Raw genomic sequence first — 15,482 nt, forward strand, 5'->3', positions numbered from 1 at the left:
AATATTAACGAGAGGTGTCAAAATTAAAAGGACTCAATGATGTGGTTTAGGAGCGCATGAAAGGTAGAACGCATATATATTCTTGTTTCACCCTCCACCCCCACTGCTCGGCGCCGACCGAGCGAGGATTAGAAGTTAAGAACACACATGTTTCAGGCACATCTGATCCAGAAGATGCATTATTCGAGGATGCATCGTTGACTTGGGACAGCCAACAGGCAGAGCTCCTCATGCATTGTTAGAGACCATGCAATGCGGTTGGCCAGCTCTAGCTAGTCCCCATACGCTACACGCATCCACAAAGCAAGCAAGCATGCAATGCAAGCAACCTTAATTAGGAGTCAGCCCTTATTAAGCTTGACACAGCCAATGAGAGGCAGGCGGCAATGCAAGATGGAGTAGTCTAATTCTAATACTCCCCCTGTTTTTATTTACACGTCGTATTAGATTTATCCTAAGTCAAATTTGACGAACTTTGACCAAATTTATAGAAAGAGATAATAATATTTACAATACCAAATTTATTTTATTGAATCCAACATGAAGTATACGTTGATAAGTGCATTTATTGGATAGTATAGTTGTTCCTATATCTTTCTATGAACTTGGTCAAAGTTAGTCAAATTTAACTTAGGACAAACCTAATATGACATGTAAATAAAAATAGAGGAAGTACAAGATGGAGTATGTGTTCGTTCAAGTACACTAGCTCGTGCCACGAAGAGGAAAAAAAAGACGGTAGGACTCCATATTCAAATAAGGGTAAAGTCTGTTTTTCAACCCCAAATTATCATGATCGTTCGATTTTAGTCCTTAACCTACAAAACCGGACATCCTACACCTTCAACTAACAAAACCGTGCAAAAACACACCTCTAAAACGATACCATCATTGTTTCATGCCACGTCGGCCGTCCAACCTGGCACCACTTGCCCAGTCAGCAAGTCGGGCCCCCTTTACTCCCCGGCCCCCTCGCTCTGTCTCTACCACTCACCCGTTACCCAACCATAGGAGCTCACCAGTGGCGGCGGCTGTGGCAGGCACGGCGCGCTGGAAGACCTGCCGGAGGGCGCATGTTGTGCATCCTCGCGCTCCTCGCCGCCCGTCGCCACCACCGCCTGCGCCTGCCGCTACCTCGCCGGCGCCGCGTCCTCCCAGGCATCGATGTTGCTATCGTCCATGGAGGCCCTGCCAGCATCGACGGCCGCCGCGACCTGGTCGTGCGAGGCGCCCGCGGCCTCGGCCTCCGTACCTTCGCGCACTGCTCTGCCATGAGCGCGGTCGCGGACACCACCACCGGCTCCATCGCTCATCCCCGCCGCACTCGGCGGCGCGAAGCTCTCCGCAGCGATGGCGGCGAGCGCGGCCGCGACACCCGCCACAGACATGGCGGCGTGGACCTCCGCCTGCTACAGGCGCACTTCCTCCTTGCGCTTCTGCTTCTGCTCCTTGACCCACTTCCTGAGCGAGATGTCGTTCCATGGAGCCATCTTGCGCGGGAGCTGCATGCAAAGTTTAGAATTTCAAGATCTAGCTTCGCGAGTGACTCGGCGGCATGCGCGCATGTGGGAGCATGCTCGCGTCCCTGCCGCCTTGTGTGGCATCCGCCGCCTGGAGCCCCCCCCCCCCCCCCCCCCCCCCGCGTGAGCCGCCCACGCGGCGCCGGCATGACCATGGCTTTGACATCGCGTGACGAGCATGCGCGCGGCAGTGGGGGAGGGCGGAACCAAGAGGTGTGGGCTCGCCGGGGAGGGGGTAGGCTGAGGTGAAGCGCGAGTCCCAGCGGGAACGGCGGCGGCGGGTTTGTCAGTTGGAGGTGTAGGATGTCCGGTTTCGTAGTTCAATGGCTAAAATTGGACGATTGTGATAGTTTAGGGTTGAAAAACGGACTTTACCCTTCAAATAAAGTACACCCCTAGTACGAGAAGAGCCGCCATGGTATACATAAAGACAAAGCCTATGAAGGCAGCTAGCTAGCTAGTCGGCTCATCAAGAAGGCCAAATTGTTGCTTGGCCAAAGCTCAGGTCAAGTCGATGAATGGAACCCACGAAGGGACGGAACGTCGTCGTCGGCCGGCGAGCGGCAAGGTCAGCCGTGTCGACGCACAAGGACATGGCTAGGACGGTTCTTCGCTGCTGCCCGGAAGGCCCGAAGCGAGCCTAGCCAAAAGTCCAAGTCCGAGTAGTCCAGCCCGTTGCCAGTGGGAAATCAAGCGCGCGCGGGGGGCTTGGTTGGACGCGCGTCACCTCCGAGTAGGGTTGAAAACGGGACGGGAAAATCCCGTCCCGACCGGCACCGTTTGCCGTCTAAACCGACCGTGAATCGTTCCCGCAGGAAAAACAGGAAAACGGGAAAAAAACGGGAAAACGGGCGGGAACGGGAACGAATTCGGTTGGGGTGTTTTCCCGACCGTATTCTCGGTTCCCGTTTTCATCCGGGATAATTCCCGCGGGAAATTCCCGGATTTGAGTATCACCACCACCAATTCAGCCCATCTTCCGCAGAGGCACAGACAGCAGGTAACAAAGGCCCATAACCCCATCGTCCCAACCACCCAAGGTGTCGCACGTAACGCACCCAACCCTAACCGATAGCCGCAGCCGCCCAGCGCCTAGCCAGGCCAGCCTCCCATTCCACTCTTGCTAGCCGCCGCCGCACCTGAGAGGCTGAGACTGAGAAGTGAGACCCCAGATCCGGACGGCCGGACCCGACCTCCGCCGCCGCCACACCCCGGTCCAGCGGTCCCCGACTCCCAGCCCCTTGCTGCCGCGATGGTGCTGCGCGCCTGCGCCGGAGCCGGGCTGCCATCTGCCGCCGCAACGGTCGCCTGACCTCCCGCCCGGCGTCCGCAACCGGCAACCGTCGGCGCATCCGCACTCCGCCAGCGGCGAGCGCGTCCGCGACCAGGCTCCTCCGACTCCGTCGACCCTCAGACTTGCCACCGCCAGCCGCCGAACACGCTGCCGCACCCCTCTCCTCCCGCCCCCGCCCGCCTCGTCAGTCGTCCCGCCGTCCCCAATCTCTACGTGGGCCGCGGCCGCGCCCAAGCCGCTCCGCCGAGCCGCCATCGCACGGTGCACGGCGACTTGGCAAGTGACGAGTCGACGACATGCAACCGCCGTCCCGAGATTCAGTAGATGCTTCTGCTTCTTCGGCCTCAAAGCGCCGGCTTTTACTGGAGCCTTCAACACAAGTGCCAGTGAACGTGAATAGCAGCACACTTGATGCTACTGCATTTCCAGCACCAGGTACTCACCTACTTTTTAGTGGTTGATGCATTTTGATTTATGCAGATTAGTAGATAGTTGTGTATGTAGTTCAGTTGAGGTGTAGTCATTTCCAACACCAGTTACTCACCTACTGTCCTACTGATTAGGTATACATTTTGATTTTTTGCTATATTGGCAGGATCTAAGAGGTCAAGGGCAGGAACTGGAAACTCTAGTAAAGATCTTGGTTTCTGTTTGTCTGTAGCATCTGCAAGTGCAACTCCGGCATCTAGCCCAAGCCTAGCAGCGACTGATGCAGCTTCTATGCCTTCTTTTCCAAGTGGAGGTGGTACTGATGGGATTTCTTTGCCAAGTGGAGGTGGCGGTGGGGCTGCTGGTAGTGGTGCTGCTGGTGGAAATGAAAGTGGTGGTGCTGCTGGTGATGGAAGTGGTGGTACTGCTGGTGGAGCACAAGTGCAAGCACAACAAGGAACTAATACTGACAATGTCATCAATGTTGAGGATGATGCGGGTCACATTGATGGAGATGGGCCGCCTGCGAAGAGGCAGAAAAAGTGTACTTCTAATGTATGGCAGTACTTCACCAAGAAAACTGTGGTAATTGAGGATAATGGCAAGGTATATCAGCAAATATGGGCACATTGTGACTTTCCTAAATGCAAACACAAGGGCATATGTGAGAGCAATTATGGGACAACTGGTTTTTGGACACATTTGAGAGTTGCACATAGCATTGTGAAGGGTCAGCAGCAGCTTAAGGCGGAAAAGGATGATGGAAAGAACATCACTACTGTAACGCCTTACAGGTATGATGAAGAAGCTAGTTTGAGGAAGTTTTACTTGGCAATAGTCATGCATGAGTATCCATTCAATATATCTGAGCATGAGTATTTTGTGGAGTTCATTAAATCGCTGCGTCCTAGTTTCCCAATCAAGTCACGTGTTACCATTAGGAAAGAGATATTGAACATGTATGTGCATGAAAAGGAAAAGTTGTATGCATATTTCACTACTGTCAACTGTCGTTTTAGTGCTACAATGGACATGTGGACTTCAAATCAGAATAAGTCATACATGTGTCACTTTACATTGGGTAGATGAGAATTGGTGTATTCAGAAAAGGATTGTCAACTTTGTTCATGTAGAGGGCCGCCATACTGGTATAAAATTATCGGAGACATTCACTGAACTAATGGTTAAATGGTATGTTGACAAGAAATTGTTCTCTCTCACATTGGATAATGCTGCTGCCAATGAAGTGGCAGTCAAAGATATCATTGCTGATTTGCTTTGCAATACTAGTTCTGCATTGGTACGTGAAGGGGCATTCTTTCATGTGAGGTGTGCTTGTCATATTCTAAACTTAGTTGCAAGGGATGGGTCGAATTAAATGTTTTGAGTGGTTACATGTATTGTTACCGATTTGAGTTACCGCTTCCCGATCGTAACCGATATGTTCCCGACCGATATATTCCGTTCCCGATATCCCGTAATACCGCTTTCGTTTTCCCGTCCGCCTATCCCGTTCCCGTTCCCGTTCGCGGCAAAAAAAACAGGAACAGGAATGGTTAGGGTGTTTTCCCGACCGTTTTCAACCCTACCTCCGAGCGCGTCGTCATCATCTTCGTCTGTGCATTCCTACTACTACGGGATCAACTCTATTGTTCCGTTGTTTAGTCGTCTTTAATTTTGTGCAGGTAGGGTCAAACACGACCAACCTTGGGAACGAACGCAAGCATATGTAGATGACGTACGGTGTGTGAAGTTTGGCTCATCATGAGCTTGATTGATCCGTCCTTCTCATTAAAAATAAAAAGCTGAGAAAAAAAATGAAGCAAGTGGCAAGCATGTATCAGGCTATTTGGCTCCACCGTCCACCGGCCGTCCGATTTGCGACGTACGCGCCGACGGCGTCCCCCTCCCCTCCATCGGCAGCCGTTGAAGGCCCGTGGAGTTATTATTCATGTCTATATATAGTTGTATATTTGTGTGTGTGTGTGTGTATTAATACGTGGTATGATCCAATATATGCGACGTCAACGCTCGCCCCAGGTGCATTATTGGCGTAAACTAATCTCGATCAGAGTCTCCACTCTCCAGCGGAGGGCCGGGCACCCGCGCATACTGGCTCCTACAGTACTCTAGCAGGATGGTTACCTATAAAAGGCCCCCCACGCGCGCGGCCTTCCTCCTCGCGTCCACCTGCTGGAGCCCGCGCCCGCCGGCGGATGCTCCCCCCTGCCTGGCGCTCGCTCGCTAGCTAGCCAGCCGGCAAGCCACTCCGCCACGGGAGAGGTTTAAAGCCAGCAGCGCCAGCGCGCGCGGTAATATTAATTAATTACTCTCCACCGCCTCGAGCTGCTGGTGCGCGGCGATGGCGTCCAACGCGACGGCCAAGTGCCCGGGCCCCATGAAGGCGGCCTCGCAGGGGGCGTTCCAGGGGGAGAGCCCGCTCGACTACGCGCTGCCGCTCGCCATCCTGCAGATCTGCCTCGTCGTCGTCGTCACCCGCGGCCTCGCCTACCTGCTCCACCCGCTCCGCCAGCCCCGCGTCATCGCCGAGATCATCGTGAGTACCCCGATTCGCCCCTCACCCTCTCTCTCTAATCGAGCGAATGCTTCTGCTCGTCCGTTCGCCGCTTCATCTGCCGGGACTAATTAGCTGGGCGGATCGATTCGGGAGGCGGTGCCCCGTCCGCTCGCTAGGGAACGCGGCCCTAGCCCCCCATGGACGGACGCCCGCCCGCAATCGGGTCGGTTGTGCTCCTCAGCTAATCGGTCTGGCTGGCTTCCAGAACCAAGCCCAAGTGCACGCGTCGCGGGCGGGCGGCGCCGCGCCGTGCTGACCGCTCTGACGGTCTCTCGGCTCCGAAAAGTCTCGTGCCCTTCTGTCTTCTGATGGGGACATCGGCTGACTGAACTCCGTTGGATTTTGTGGGCCTCGTGCTCACACACGCCTTCAGTCGCCAATCAGCCGGCTTGAATTTCCCGGGGATTATCATCATGCCGTTTGTCATTAGATACATGGAACTTCATTATTAACTCACGCACCCCATGTTCTAGTTAGTTAGCATTTGCTTGGGGGAAGAAGGCCTTTTTTTTTACCGTCGGATTCTTCTTGCAACAGCTGACCATCAATCAGCATAACAAATCGATTATGGGTTGGTATCCGGCCAGTGAGAATTTGCTTGGGACATCTCACCCTTCCGTTTCAACAATTTGGGAGAGATTCTAAAGGAACTGTGTTGCTGTGAAATCACCGCGGCCCTAATAGAAGGCGTCGGAGGATTTCTCCAACCGGGTGGCGGATTGTACCCGCCTAATCCTAAGTGTAGGATGAGTTTGGGGGCAGTCAAGGAGTGCTCGATCTAGAGGCGAATGAATGCGAGAAGCACACAAGGATTTAGAGTGGTTCGGGCCGCCGGAGCGTAATACCCTACATCCACTTTGTGTTGTATTGCCAGAGCCTAGAGTGCGCTCTCTGAGCCCGAGAGGGAGGATATGTTCAGAGTGTTCTAAGAGTTGTGACTCAGTTGTCTTGGTTTTGTGAACTTGAACCTGGTTTTCTACCGAGCGTGCTCACCATTTTATAAGCCCAAGGGGAGCAGTACACTGAGCGGGACCCCGACAGGTGGGCCTGGCGATGTATTATAAACTACACTTTGGCTTTCAATGCCTCAGATCCGGAGATTTTGTCGTCGGCTTCCGTGCGTAGCTTCTGACCAGAGATGGTCTTGAACTGTCCTGTCGGAGTAGAGTCAAGCCTCTGCAGCCGCGCGTCGAGGTCATGATGAAGTGCCGAACTACTGACTCAGTCTGCTGTAGCAGCGTGCACTGTTGCTTCAGTTAGTAGTTGGTCATCATGACTCGTCGCCCATGTGCACGACGCTGAGACAATGCTGCGTGCCTCGGTAACAGACGAGCCGCCTTGGAAACAGGCGGGCTTACCGTGTTGTCATGTCGCACCTGTCCAACCCGTGAGTGGGCATCCGATGCCCTGCTCTGCCAGCGCACGCCTCAACCACCATCATTTAATGCGGCAGGAGGGCTGGCTTCAGGCGGAAGACTCGCGCCTGTGGGATACGTGGCGGCACCGGACCCAGGGATCGGCGGCCGCGCCCACAGGGGGACGTGGCGGCTCCGAAACCCTACTCGAGCGGGGAGCGGAGGTCCGCGCCTGTGGGACACGTGGCGGCACCGGACCCGGGGGTCGGCGGCCGCGCCCACAGGGGCACGTGGCGGCTCCGGACCCTTGCCCGAGCGGAGGTCCCAAGGCTTGCGCCTGGCTGGCTTGATGACTCAGGCCTCCTGTAGGTCCGGCTTCCACTTGTAGAGGCCCAGGTCCGGCCCGCGGAAGTTCGGGACCTGTCCGCGGGGATCCGGGCCCGTGGTCCATGGTTACCGCTCCTGAGCGCCTTCGTCCTTGTCTTGTATGAGAGAGTACCCCTGTCTGAGTGTACCGACAGAAGGATATATCAAGCTTCTTCCACAATTTTATAGTAAGGATTAAGGAATAGATTTATAGTAAAGGAATAGATTCTAAAGGCTGGCAGGCAGGCAGGCCGGATCCCAACCGTCCTGGGGAGGCCCTGCATCCAGAGATCTCCGATCCGTCTCTGAATTTTATAGTGTCTGTTAGTCTAGAGATTAGCAACGGTCGTTTCTTTGCACAGGAGAAAGGAGATTCTGAGAATCTTCTTAGAGAGAGAAACTAAGCCGTAGATGGAGGATTATCTCTTCCGGGCTACTCGTTGGTTGCACATGTTTGTGGGGGACACTAGCTGCATGCTGTTGCTGTCACGTGTTTCCGGAAAAGATCCCGGAAACTGATTAAAGCTTGCATCTGTGATACTTGCAGTGCATATTAAGCATATATATCTGCACACTGTTTTCCATCTGTTTCTTCAGAAAAACAGGGCATTTCGATCTCCAACTTGCATCCGTCCATGATATTCATACGCAATAGCTGCGGTAGTTTCATATTACAAAGAAGAAATTAATTAATGGCTGCGAACACTCTCTCAAGATGGAGAAATAAGTTATCTGCTATTTCGCATAAAAAAAAGAATGTCCTGCTATTTGACGGGCCGACGTGCAGTCCCCCCACACGTTCAGACGCATACAATATATTTTAGAATGCAAATATCGTTGAATTGATGCAGAAATGAACGAGGGCAGGTTTCTAGGCTTGGTTCGTTCCGGCGTTGCTTGTCTTTCTTCTAGCCACCAAAGTCCACACACCAGTTTATGGACGGTATCTGCAGCAACAGCAAGAAATAATGTATAGTAAAAGCCAAGGCGCATTGTTTAGGTGCATTATTGCAAGGGAAATGTAAACTTGCTGCATGCCTACTACCTGCCAACCTAGTAGCTGTCATTTGACTTGCAAAGAGATTGCTTAATCAAGAAAAAAAAAGATACAGATACTACTTTCAACAAGTACTAAATACTGGCACACGATGACACGGACGGTAGTATATTCCATTGTGTGCTTTTCAAACAGCTTATTCTTTGGTTGTTTCCATCACTATCTGTACCATGTCATTCGGATTTCAGAGTTATCTCATAGGAAATAATTACTTATAGCCAATACCTGCTTCTAGTTTCTGAAATTGACTAGCTCTTCAAGTTTTGACATGCCATACGAAGAATATGGAAACGGCAGTCCCTACTATCTCACTAGTTCTGATCCTTTACTGGAGCATTGTTGTTAATTCTATCGCGCTGATAAAGTAGCCATACTGGTATCTGTAATTTGAACAAATTTTCTGAAGTTTGGTCAGATTTTTTTTAAGCATCTGCAATGGTTAACCCTGTACTGGAGAGGCTATTCCATTACTACAACCTACTAAGCTCATTGTTCTCGAGTACCTTTAGCTTTAACTCATCTGCAGAATACTGCGTACGAATTGATTGACATGCGTGCATATTTTTGCCAACTGATGGGATGCACCATTCTGCAACTTGAATTGTCACATGCATGGCGTGCCTTTGCCTGGTTGATGCAGGGAGGAATTCTGCTGGGCCCGTCGGCGCTGGGGCGCAGCCACAAGTTCTTGCACGCCGTGTTCCCACCCCAGAGCATGACGGTGCTGGACACGCTGGCCAACCTCGGCCTGCTTTTCTTCCTGTTCCTCGTCGGCCTCGAGCTCGACATCTCCGCCATCCGCCGCACTGGCAAGAAGGCCCTCGCCATCGCGCTTGCTGGCATCTCTGCCCCGTTCGCCCTCGGCATCGGCACATCGTTTGCGTTCCGTGCCACCATCGTTAAGGGCGCGCCACAGGGACCCTTCCTTGTCTTCATGGGCGTCGCGCTCTCCATCACCGCGTTCCCGGTTCTGGCCCGTATCCTGGCCGAGCTGAAGCTTCTGACCACTGACCTTGGACGCATGGCCATGTCCGCCGCAGCCGTCAACGATGTTGCTGCCTGGATCCTGCTGGCACTTGCCATTGCCCTCTCCGGTTCTGGCTCGCCGATCATTTCGCTCTGGGTGCTGCTCACTGCCACCGGCTTCGTCATCGCCATCGGCTTGTTCCTCCGCCCGGTGCTGGCCTGGATGGCTCGCCGGTCACCCGAGGGCGAGCCGGTCAAGGAGGTTTACATCTGCGCCACCCTCGCCATTGTCCTGGCTGCTGGTTTCGTCACCGACACCATCGGCATCCATGCTCTGTTTGGTGCCTTCATGGTTGGCATAGTCGTCCCCAAGGACGGGCCTTTTGCCGGCGTGCTCATCGAGAAGGTGGAGGACCTCATCTCAGGGCTCTTCCTACCGCTTTACTTCGTCTCCAGTGGCCTCAAGACCGATGTGGCCACTATCAAGGGGGCCAAGTCCTGGGGCTTGCTCGTGCTCGTCATTGCAAACGCATGCCTCGGCAAGATCGGCGGCACGGTGATCACGTCTCTGTTCGTCAAGATCCCCGTCCGGGAGGCGGTCACCCTCGGCTTCCTGATGAACACCAAGGGGCTCGTGGAGCTCATCGTCCTCAACATCGGCCGGGACCGCAAGGTGCTGAACGACGAGGCGTTCGCCATCCTGGTGCTCATGGCGCTGTTCACCACCTTCATCACGACGCCCATCGTGATGGCCATCTACAAGCCGGCGCGGAAGACGGTGCCGTACAAGTGCCGCACCGTGGAGTGCGCGGCCGGGGACACCGACAGCGAGCTGCGCGTGCTGGCCTGCTTCCACACCAACCGCCACATCCCGACGCTGCTGAACCTGGTGGAGGCGTCGCGGGGCACCGGGCGGCGCCGCCTCACCATGTACGCGATGCACCTGGTGGAGCTCTCGGAGCGGTCGTCGGCCATCGGCCTGGTGCAGCGCGCGCGGCGCGACGGCATGCCCTTCTTCAACAGCAAGGAGCAGCGGACGGAGCAGATGGTGGTGGCGTTCGAGGCGTTCCAGCAGCTGAGCTCCGTGCGGGTGCGGCCCATGACGGCCATCTCGGACCTCGACACCATCCACCGCGACGTCATCGACAGCGCCGCCGACAAGCGCGCGGCCATCGTCATCATGCCGTACCACAAGGCGCTCCACCACGACGGCTCCTTCCAGTCGCTGGGCTCGGCGTACCACGCCATCAACAAGCGCGTGCTCCGCGAGGCGCCCTGCTCCGTCGCCATCCTCGTCGACCGCGGCCTCGGCGGCCACGCGCAGGTGTCGGCCAGGAACGTCTCCTTCTCCGTCGCCGCGCTCTTCTTCGGCGGGCCGGACGACCGCGAGGCGCTCGCCTACGCGACGCGCATGGCCGAGCACCCGGGCGTCGCCGTCACGCTCGCGAGGTTCCATCCGAGCCGGCCGCAGCCGGACGAGGAGGACGCGGCCGACGAGGCGGCGGTGGAGGCGTTCAAGGCCAAGGTGGGCGCCGTGAAGGACGGGTCGGTGCGGTTCGAGGAGCCGGAGGCGTACACCAGGGAGCAGGTGCTGGCGACCATCGAGTCGCTGTCCGGCTTCAACGTGTTCGTGGTGGGGCGGATGCCACCGACGGCGCCGCTGGTGGAGAGGCCCGACGAGCTGGGCCCCGTGGGGAGCTACCTGGTGTCCCCGGGGTTCAGGACGTCGGCGTCCGTGCTGGTCGTCAAGAGGTACGACCCGGCGACGAACCCGAAGAGCAAGCGGTTCGATCCCAAGGCAGGGCCCCCTGCCGCGACGGAGGAGGACGCGCTGGACGAGGCGGAAATGGGAAGATCCGCCGTGGTGCCCGTGACGCAGTCGCCCATGAGCGAGATCGCGTGAGCATGCAAGCCGCGAGACGGCGAGAGCTGAGCTGCTGGCTGCTGTGGATGTGACTGTGCTGTGGCCTGTGTGGACCGTCGTCTCGCCGATCTCGCTTCCGCCCGTGTGCAGGTCACAGCGGATAGAATGTGTATATATACATGTCGTGTGTTTACTGGTGGTACATGCAGCTGATGTATGAGTAGCGAACTGTGTAGCAACTGGCCTGTAGCGAACATTACAACTGGCATTGTAATGTTCGACTGGGGTGACGACGAAGGCGACGCTGCTACGCCGGGGCGCGCGACTGCAGAGCGTTTTGACCCTCTGGGGCGAACATTCGCTCAGCGTGGGCGTTCCGGTCCCACCCGGGCTGGTCGCCGCGGGGCCTCCCCGCAGCATCCTGGTACGTGCCGCGCGCTCGGGCCGCTGCTATTTCGGTCTGTTCCCCTCTGGACTCTTGTTGCTGGTGCAATGTCTGTGCTTGGCCGCACTCTCTCCCTTGCTGGTGTTCCACAGCTGGTGATCCGCGATCTTCCGACACCTGTCCAGCCGGCCACGCCTCCGCCACCTATCCGCCTGGCCACGCCTTCGCCTCCTCCGTCTCAGCCCTTTCTGGAGATTGAGGAGGCTCGTCGTTCCCCCTCGGGCGCCCCCTCCCTGGAGGACATACTGCTCGAGGAGGAGCACGAGGTCAGCGTCAGGCGACGTCGCGCGCGTCGCAAGCGCGCTCAGGACAGTGCTGCCAAGACGCGTCGGCACAGTCTCCGTCTCGCCGCCAAGGAGGATCCCTTCTACATCGACGCCACCTCCAAGGCGACGCGCGTCAAGGCTGCCCCGCTGGACCTGACACGGGCGTCTGCACGTATGAAGGAGGCTCTCGCCTGCTCCGGCATTCTACAGCGTCCTACTCCGCCCAAGATCACCTCAAGCAAGCTGCGCTGCCTGGCCCGTGTGTACGGCATCCCTGACCTGCCCGACGAGGAGGTGGGCGAGGTCGCCTGATGCTCTGCGATGCTTATAACTCGTGCTGTGTACGCTCTACTAGGGGTTGTCCCTCCACCCGGCATGATCCTGTTCTTCATGACCGGACTGCTCCTCCTCTGTTGTGCGAGCGTGTGAGTCCTTGGCCTGATGCTTTGCTCGGCCTCCCGGCGCTAGGTCGTGAGCGGTTGGTGATTCGTTCTGTGCGGTTGGGGTCCCGGCTTGGTGGCGGCCGGTGTAACTTGTATGCCTCATGTTTGTGCTGTGATCTCGGTTCAGTTTCGTGGTTGGGGTCCCGGTTTAGAGGCGGCCGGTGTAACTTGTACGCCCTCACGTTCATCCCGTGCTTAATGTTATGTTCGTTCAGTTATCTGGTGTCTCCCTGTCCCCCCATGAGTAAAACTGTCTCTTTCTTCTCGTGGAATGTCCGTGGCCTCGGGCAATCCAGTCGCTGCGATGACGTCCTTTCTGAGTTGATCTCCACGTGCCCCTCGATTGCTGCTCTACAGGAAACCAAACTGCCTGCACTTAACTCGCAGAAACGGCGCACTTTTCTTCCGGCTCGCCTCTCCAGTTATGTGGCCAGGGACTCTTCGGGTGCATCTGGTGGCATTCTCACTGCTTGGGATGCCGCTGTTTGCAGCCTCTCCTCCACTGTGGATCTTCCCTACACTCTCACCACTGGCTTCTCCTTGCTTGCTGACAACATGCCCTTCATGCTCTCTAACGTTTATGCACCTACGCTACGTGAAGATAAGGCTGCTTTCCTCAGCGAACTGGCCTCTGTCGCTGAGATGGTTTCTGGCGCCTGGATGCTTCTCGGCGATTTCAATCTCACGCGGTGCCCTGAGGACAAAAACAATGCTAACTACTGCGCACCCGATGCTGATCGCTTCAATGAGCTGATTAATTCTCTCGGTCTTATTGAGATCCCTCTTGTGGACCGCGCTTTTACTTGGAGCAATCGGCGTGACTGTCCAACCCTTGTTAGGCTAGATAGATGTTTCATCAATTTGGACTGGGATGCCTCCTTCCCAAATACCGCGCTCTCTTCACTCACTAGATTTGCTTCTGACCACGTCCCCCTTAGCGTCTCAGCCTGCACTCGCATCCCTAGGAGTAATTGTTTCCGCTTCGAGAACTCTTGGCTGCTGAATAGACAGTTCCCTTCTGTTATTCAGAGTGCACTTGCTGAAACTATTTCTGGGCACATGGCCAAATCCTTTGTGCAGCGTCTGAAACATTGCCGCGGGGCGTGTAGGTCCTGGTCGCGTCGCCAATTGCCACTGACTCAGCGCGAATTTGATACAAAGGTCCTGATAAATGCCCTTGATCTTCTGGAAGAAGCGCGTCCGCTCTGTGCGAATGAAGCGGCCTTTCGCCAACTCGCTGTTCAAGGACTGCAGAGCATCCACGCTGAAAAACTAGAGTTTTGGCGCCAACGTTTTAATTTGCGAGTTGTGCTTGAATGGGATGAAAACTCGCATTTTTTCCACGCTGCTGCTTCCGGCAGGCGGCGAGCTAACACCATTGCGTGCTTGGAACTTGATGGCCTTCCTACCACGGCACACGACGCTAAAAGCACCATTCTCTACAACTTCTACATGGAACTGCTTGGGCGGGATCATAGTACTGAATGGCGTTTTGATCTGCTGGAACTCTATCCACATATGGATGTTGCTTCCTGCAACCTCTCCATGCCCTTCTCCAACTCTGAAATCACTGAATCGCTCTTTGCAATGGACACCCGCGCCAGTCCCGGTCCTGATGGTTTTGGTCCCTCCTTCTACAGGAAGTTTTGGCCATCTATTGGCCCGGACGTTCATCACCTGTTTGCTGATTTTTTTGATGGCACCTTGGACCTTGATGGACTGAACCGGGCCCTCTTCGTTCTCATTCCAAAAAAGGAGGGCGTCCGGACTGCTGACGGCTTCCGTCCGATTTCTCTGCAAAACTGCCCCATGAAACTTTTCTCCAAAGTGATGGTGAATCGGCTTAAGCCCTTCATTCAACGGGTTGTGGGCGCTGACCAGACCGGCTTCATCCATGGTAGGAGCATTGCCGAGAATTTTGTCTATGCAGCAGACTTACTCAGCTGCTTCCACAAAAGACATGCTCCTACTGTTGTGCTCAAATTGGATTTCAAGAAAGCTTTTGATTCAGTGGACTGGTCAAGCTTGGACGCCGTCCTCCATGCCTGTGGTTTTGATGGCCGCTGGAGAGGATGGATTTCAAGTATTCTCACCACTGGCAAAACCGTCGTGCTGCTAAACGGCGTGCCTGGCCACTGGATCAAATGCCGTCGAGGACTCCGCCAGGGGGACCCCTGTCCCCTTACCTGTTCATTATTGTCGCGGACGTCCTACAAAAACTTATCCAGCGTGCCTACAGGAATGGCGAGCTCTCCCACCCCTTGGAGGCATCGCTCCCATGCCCTGTGCTCCAGTATGCGGATGACACCTTGATTCTCACTAGAGGAGACGTTGCGTCCCTACAGGCTCTTAAGAACATCCTTGATGACTTCTCCATGGCAACCGGTCTTACCATTAACAACCACAAATCTACATTTGTGCCCATGAATGTGGATGCTGCAACTGCCTCTACAATGGCCACTGTCTTGGGCTGTGAACTCTCGACCTTCCCCCAGACGTACCTCGGCCTCCCTCTGTCTCCACACAAACTTCGACCTTTTGATTTTCAGCCACTCATCTCCTCCTTTGACAAATACTTAGCTGGCTGGAAGGCACGCCTACTGAGTTATGGAGGGCGCATCGTCTTAGTGAATGCGGTGCTTGGGAGTCTACCTATCTACTATATGTCATACATCCTTCTCCCTAAAGGTGTGCGAGAACTCCTAGATGCTAAATGACGCGCTTTTCTCTGGACCGGGGAGGAAAAAAGCAATGGAGCGAGTTGCCTCATTGCTTGGGATCATGTTTGCCAGAAACGGGACGATGGTGGACTGGGTGTTCGTAACATGGAAACTTTGAATCACTGCCTCCTCATGAAATTCGTCCACAAGCTCCATGAGCCCAATTCGCTGCCGTGGAA

General features: G+C 55.2%; 1 protein-coding gene across 1 annotated transcript; it reads left to right on the forward strand.

Annotated features, from left to right (window-relative positions):
- Nucleotides 1-5,444: 5,444 nt before the first annotated feature.
- Nucleotides 5,445-12,195, forward strand: LOC120666955 (cation/H(+) antiporter 19-like). The gene is made up of 2 exons (XM_039946947.1): nucleotides 5,445-5,800; nucleotides 9,240-12,195. Exons 1-2 carry the CDS (start codon nucleotides 5,606-5,608, stop codon nucleotides 11,466-11,468), a joined length of 2,424 nt encoding a protein of 807 aa, XP_039802881.1. The 5' UTR covers nucleotides 5,445-5,605; the 3' UTR covers nucleotides 11,469-12,195.
- The last annotated feature ends 3,287 nt before the right edge of the window (nucleotides 12,196-15,482 follow it).

This window comes from Panicum virgatum, chromosome 3N (assembly GCF_016808335.1).
Source record: "Panicum virgatum strain AP13 chromosome 3N, P.virgatum_v5, whole genome shotgun sequence".
Lineage (NCBI taxonomy): Eukaryota > Viridiplantae > Streptophyta > Magnoliopsida > Poales > Poaceae > Panicum > Panicum virgatum.

Coding starts and splice junctions, on each gene's coding strand:
- LOC120666955 (XM_039946947.1), top strand. CDS start 5,606: ATGGCGTCCAACGCGACGGCCAAGTGCCCGGGCCCCATGAAGGCGGCC. Junction 5,801..9,239: donor GCGTCATCGCCGAGATCATC/GTGAGTACCCCG, acceptor TGGTTGATGCAG/GGAGGAATTCTGCTGGGCCC.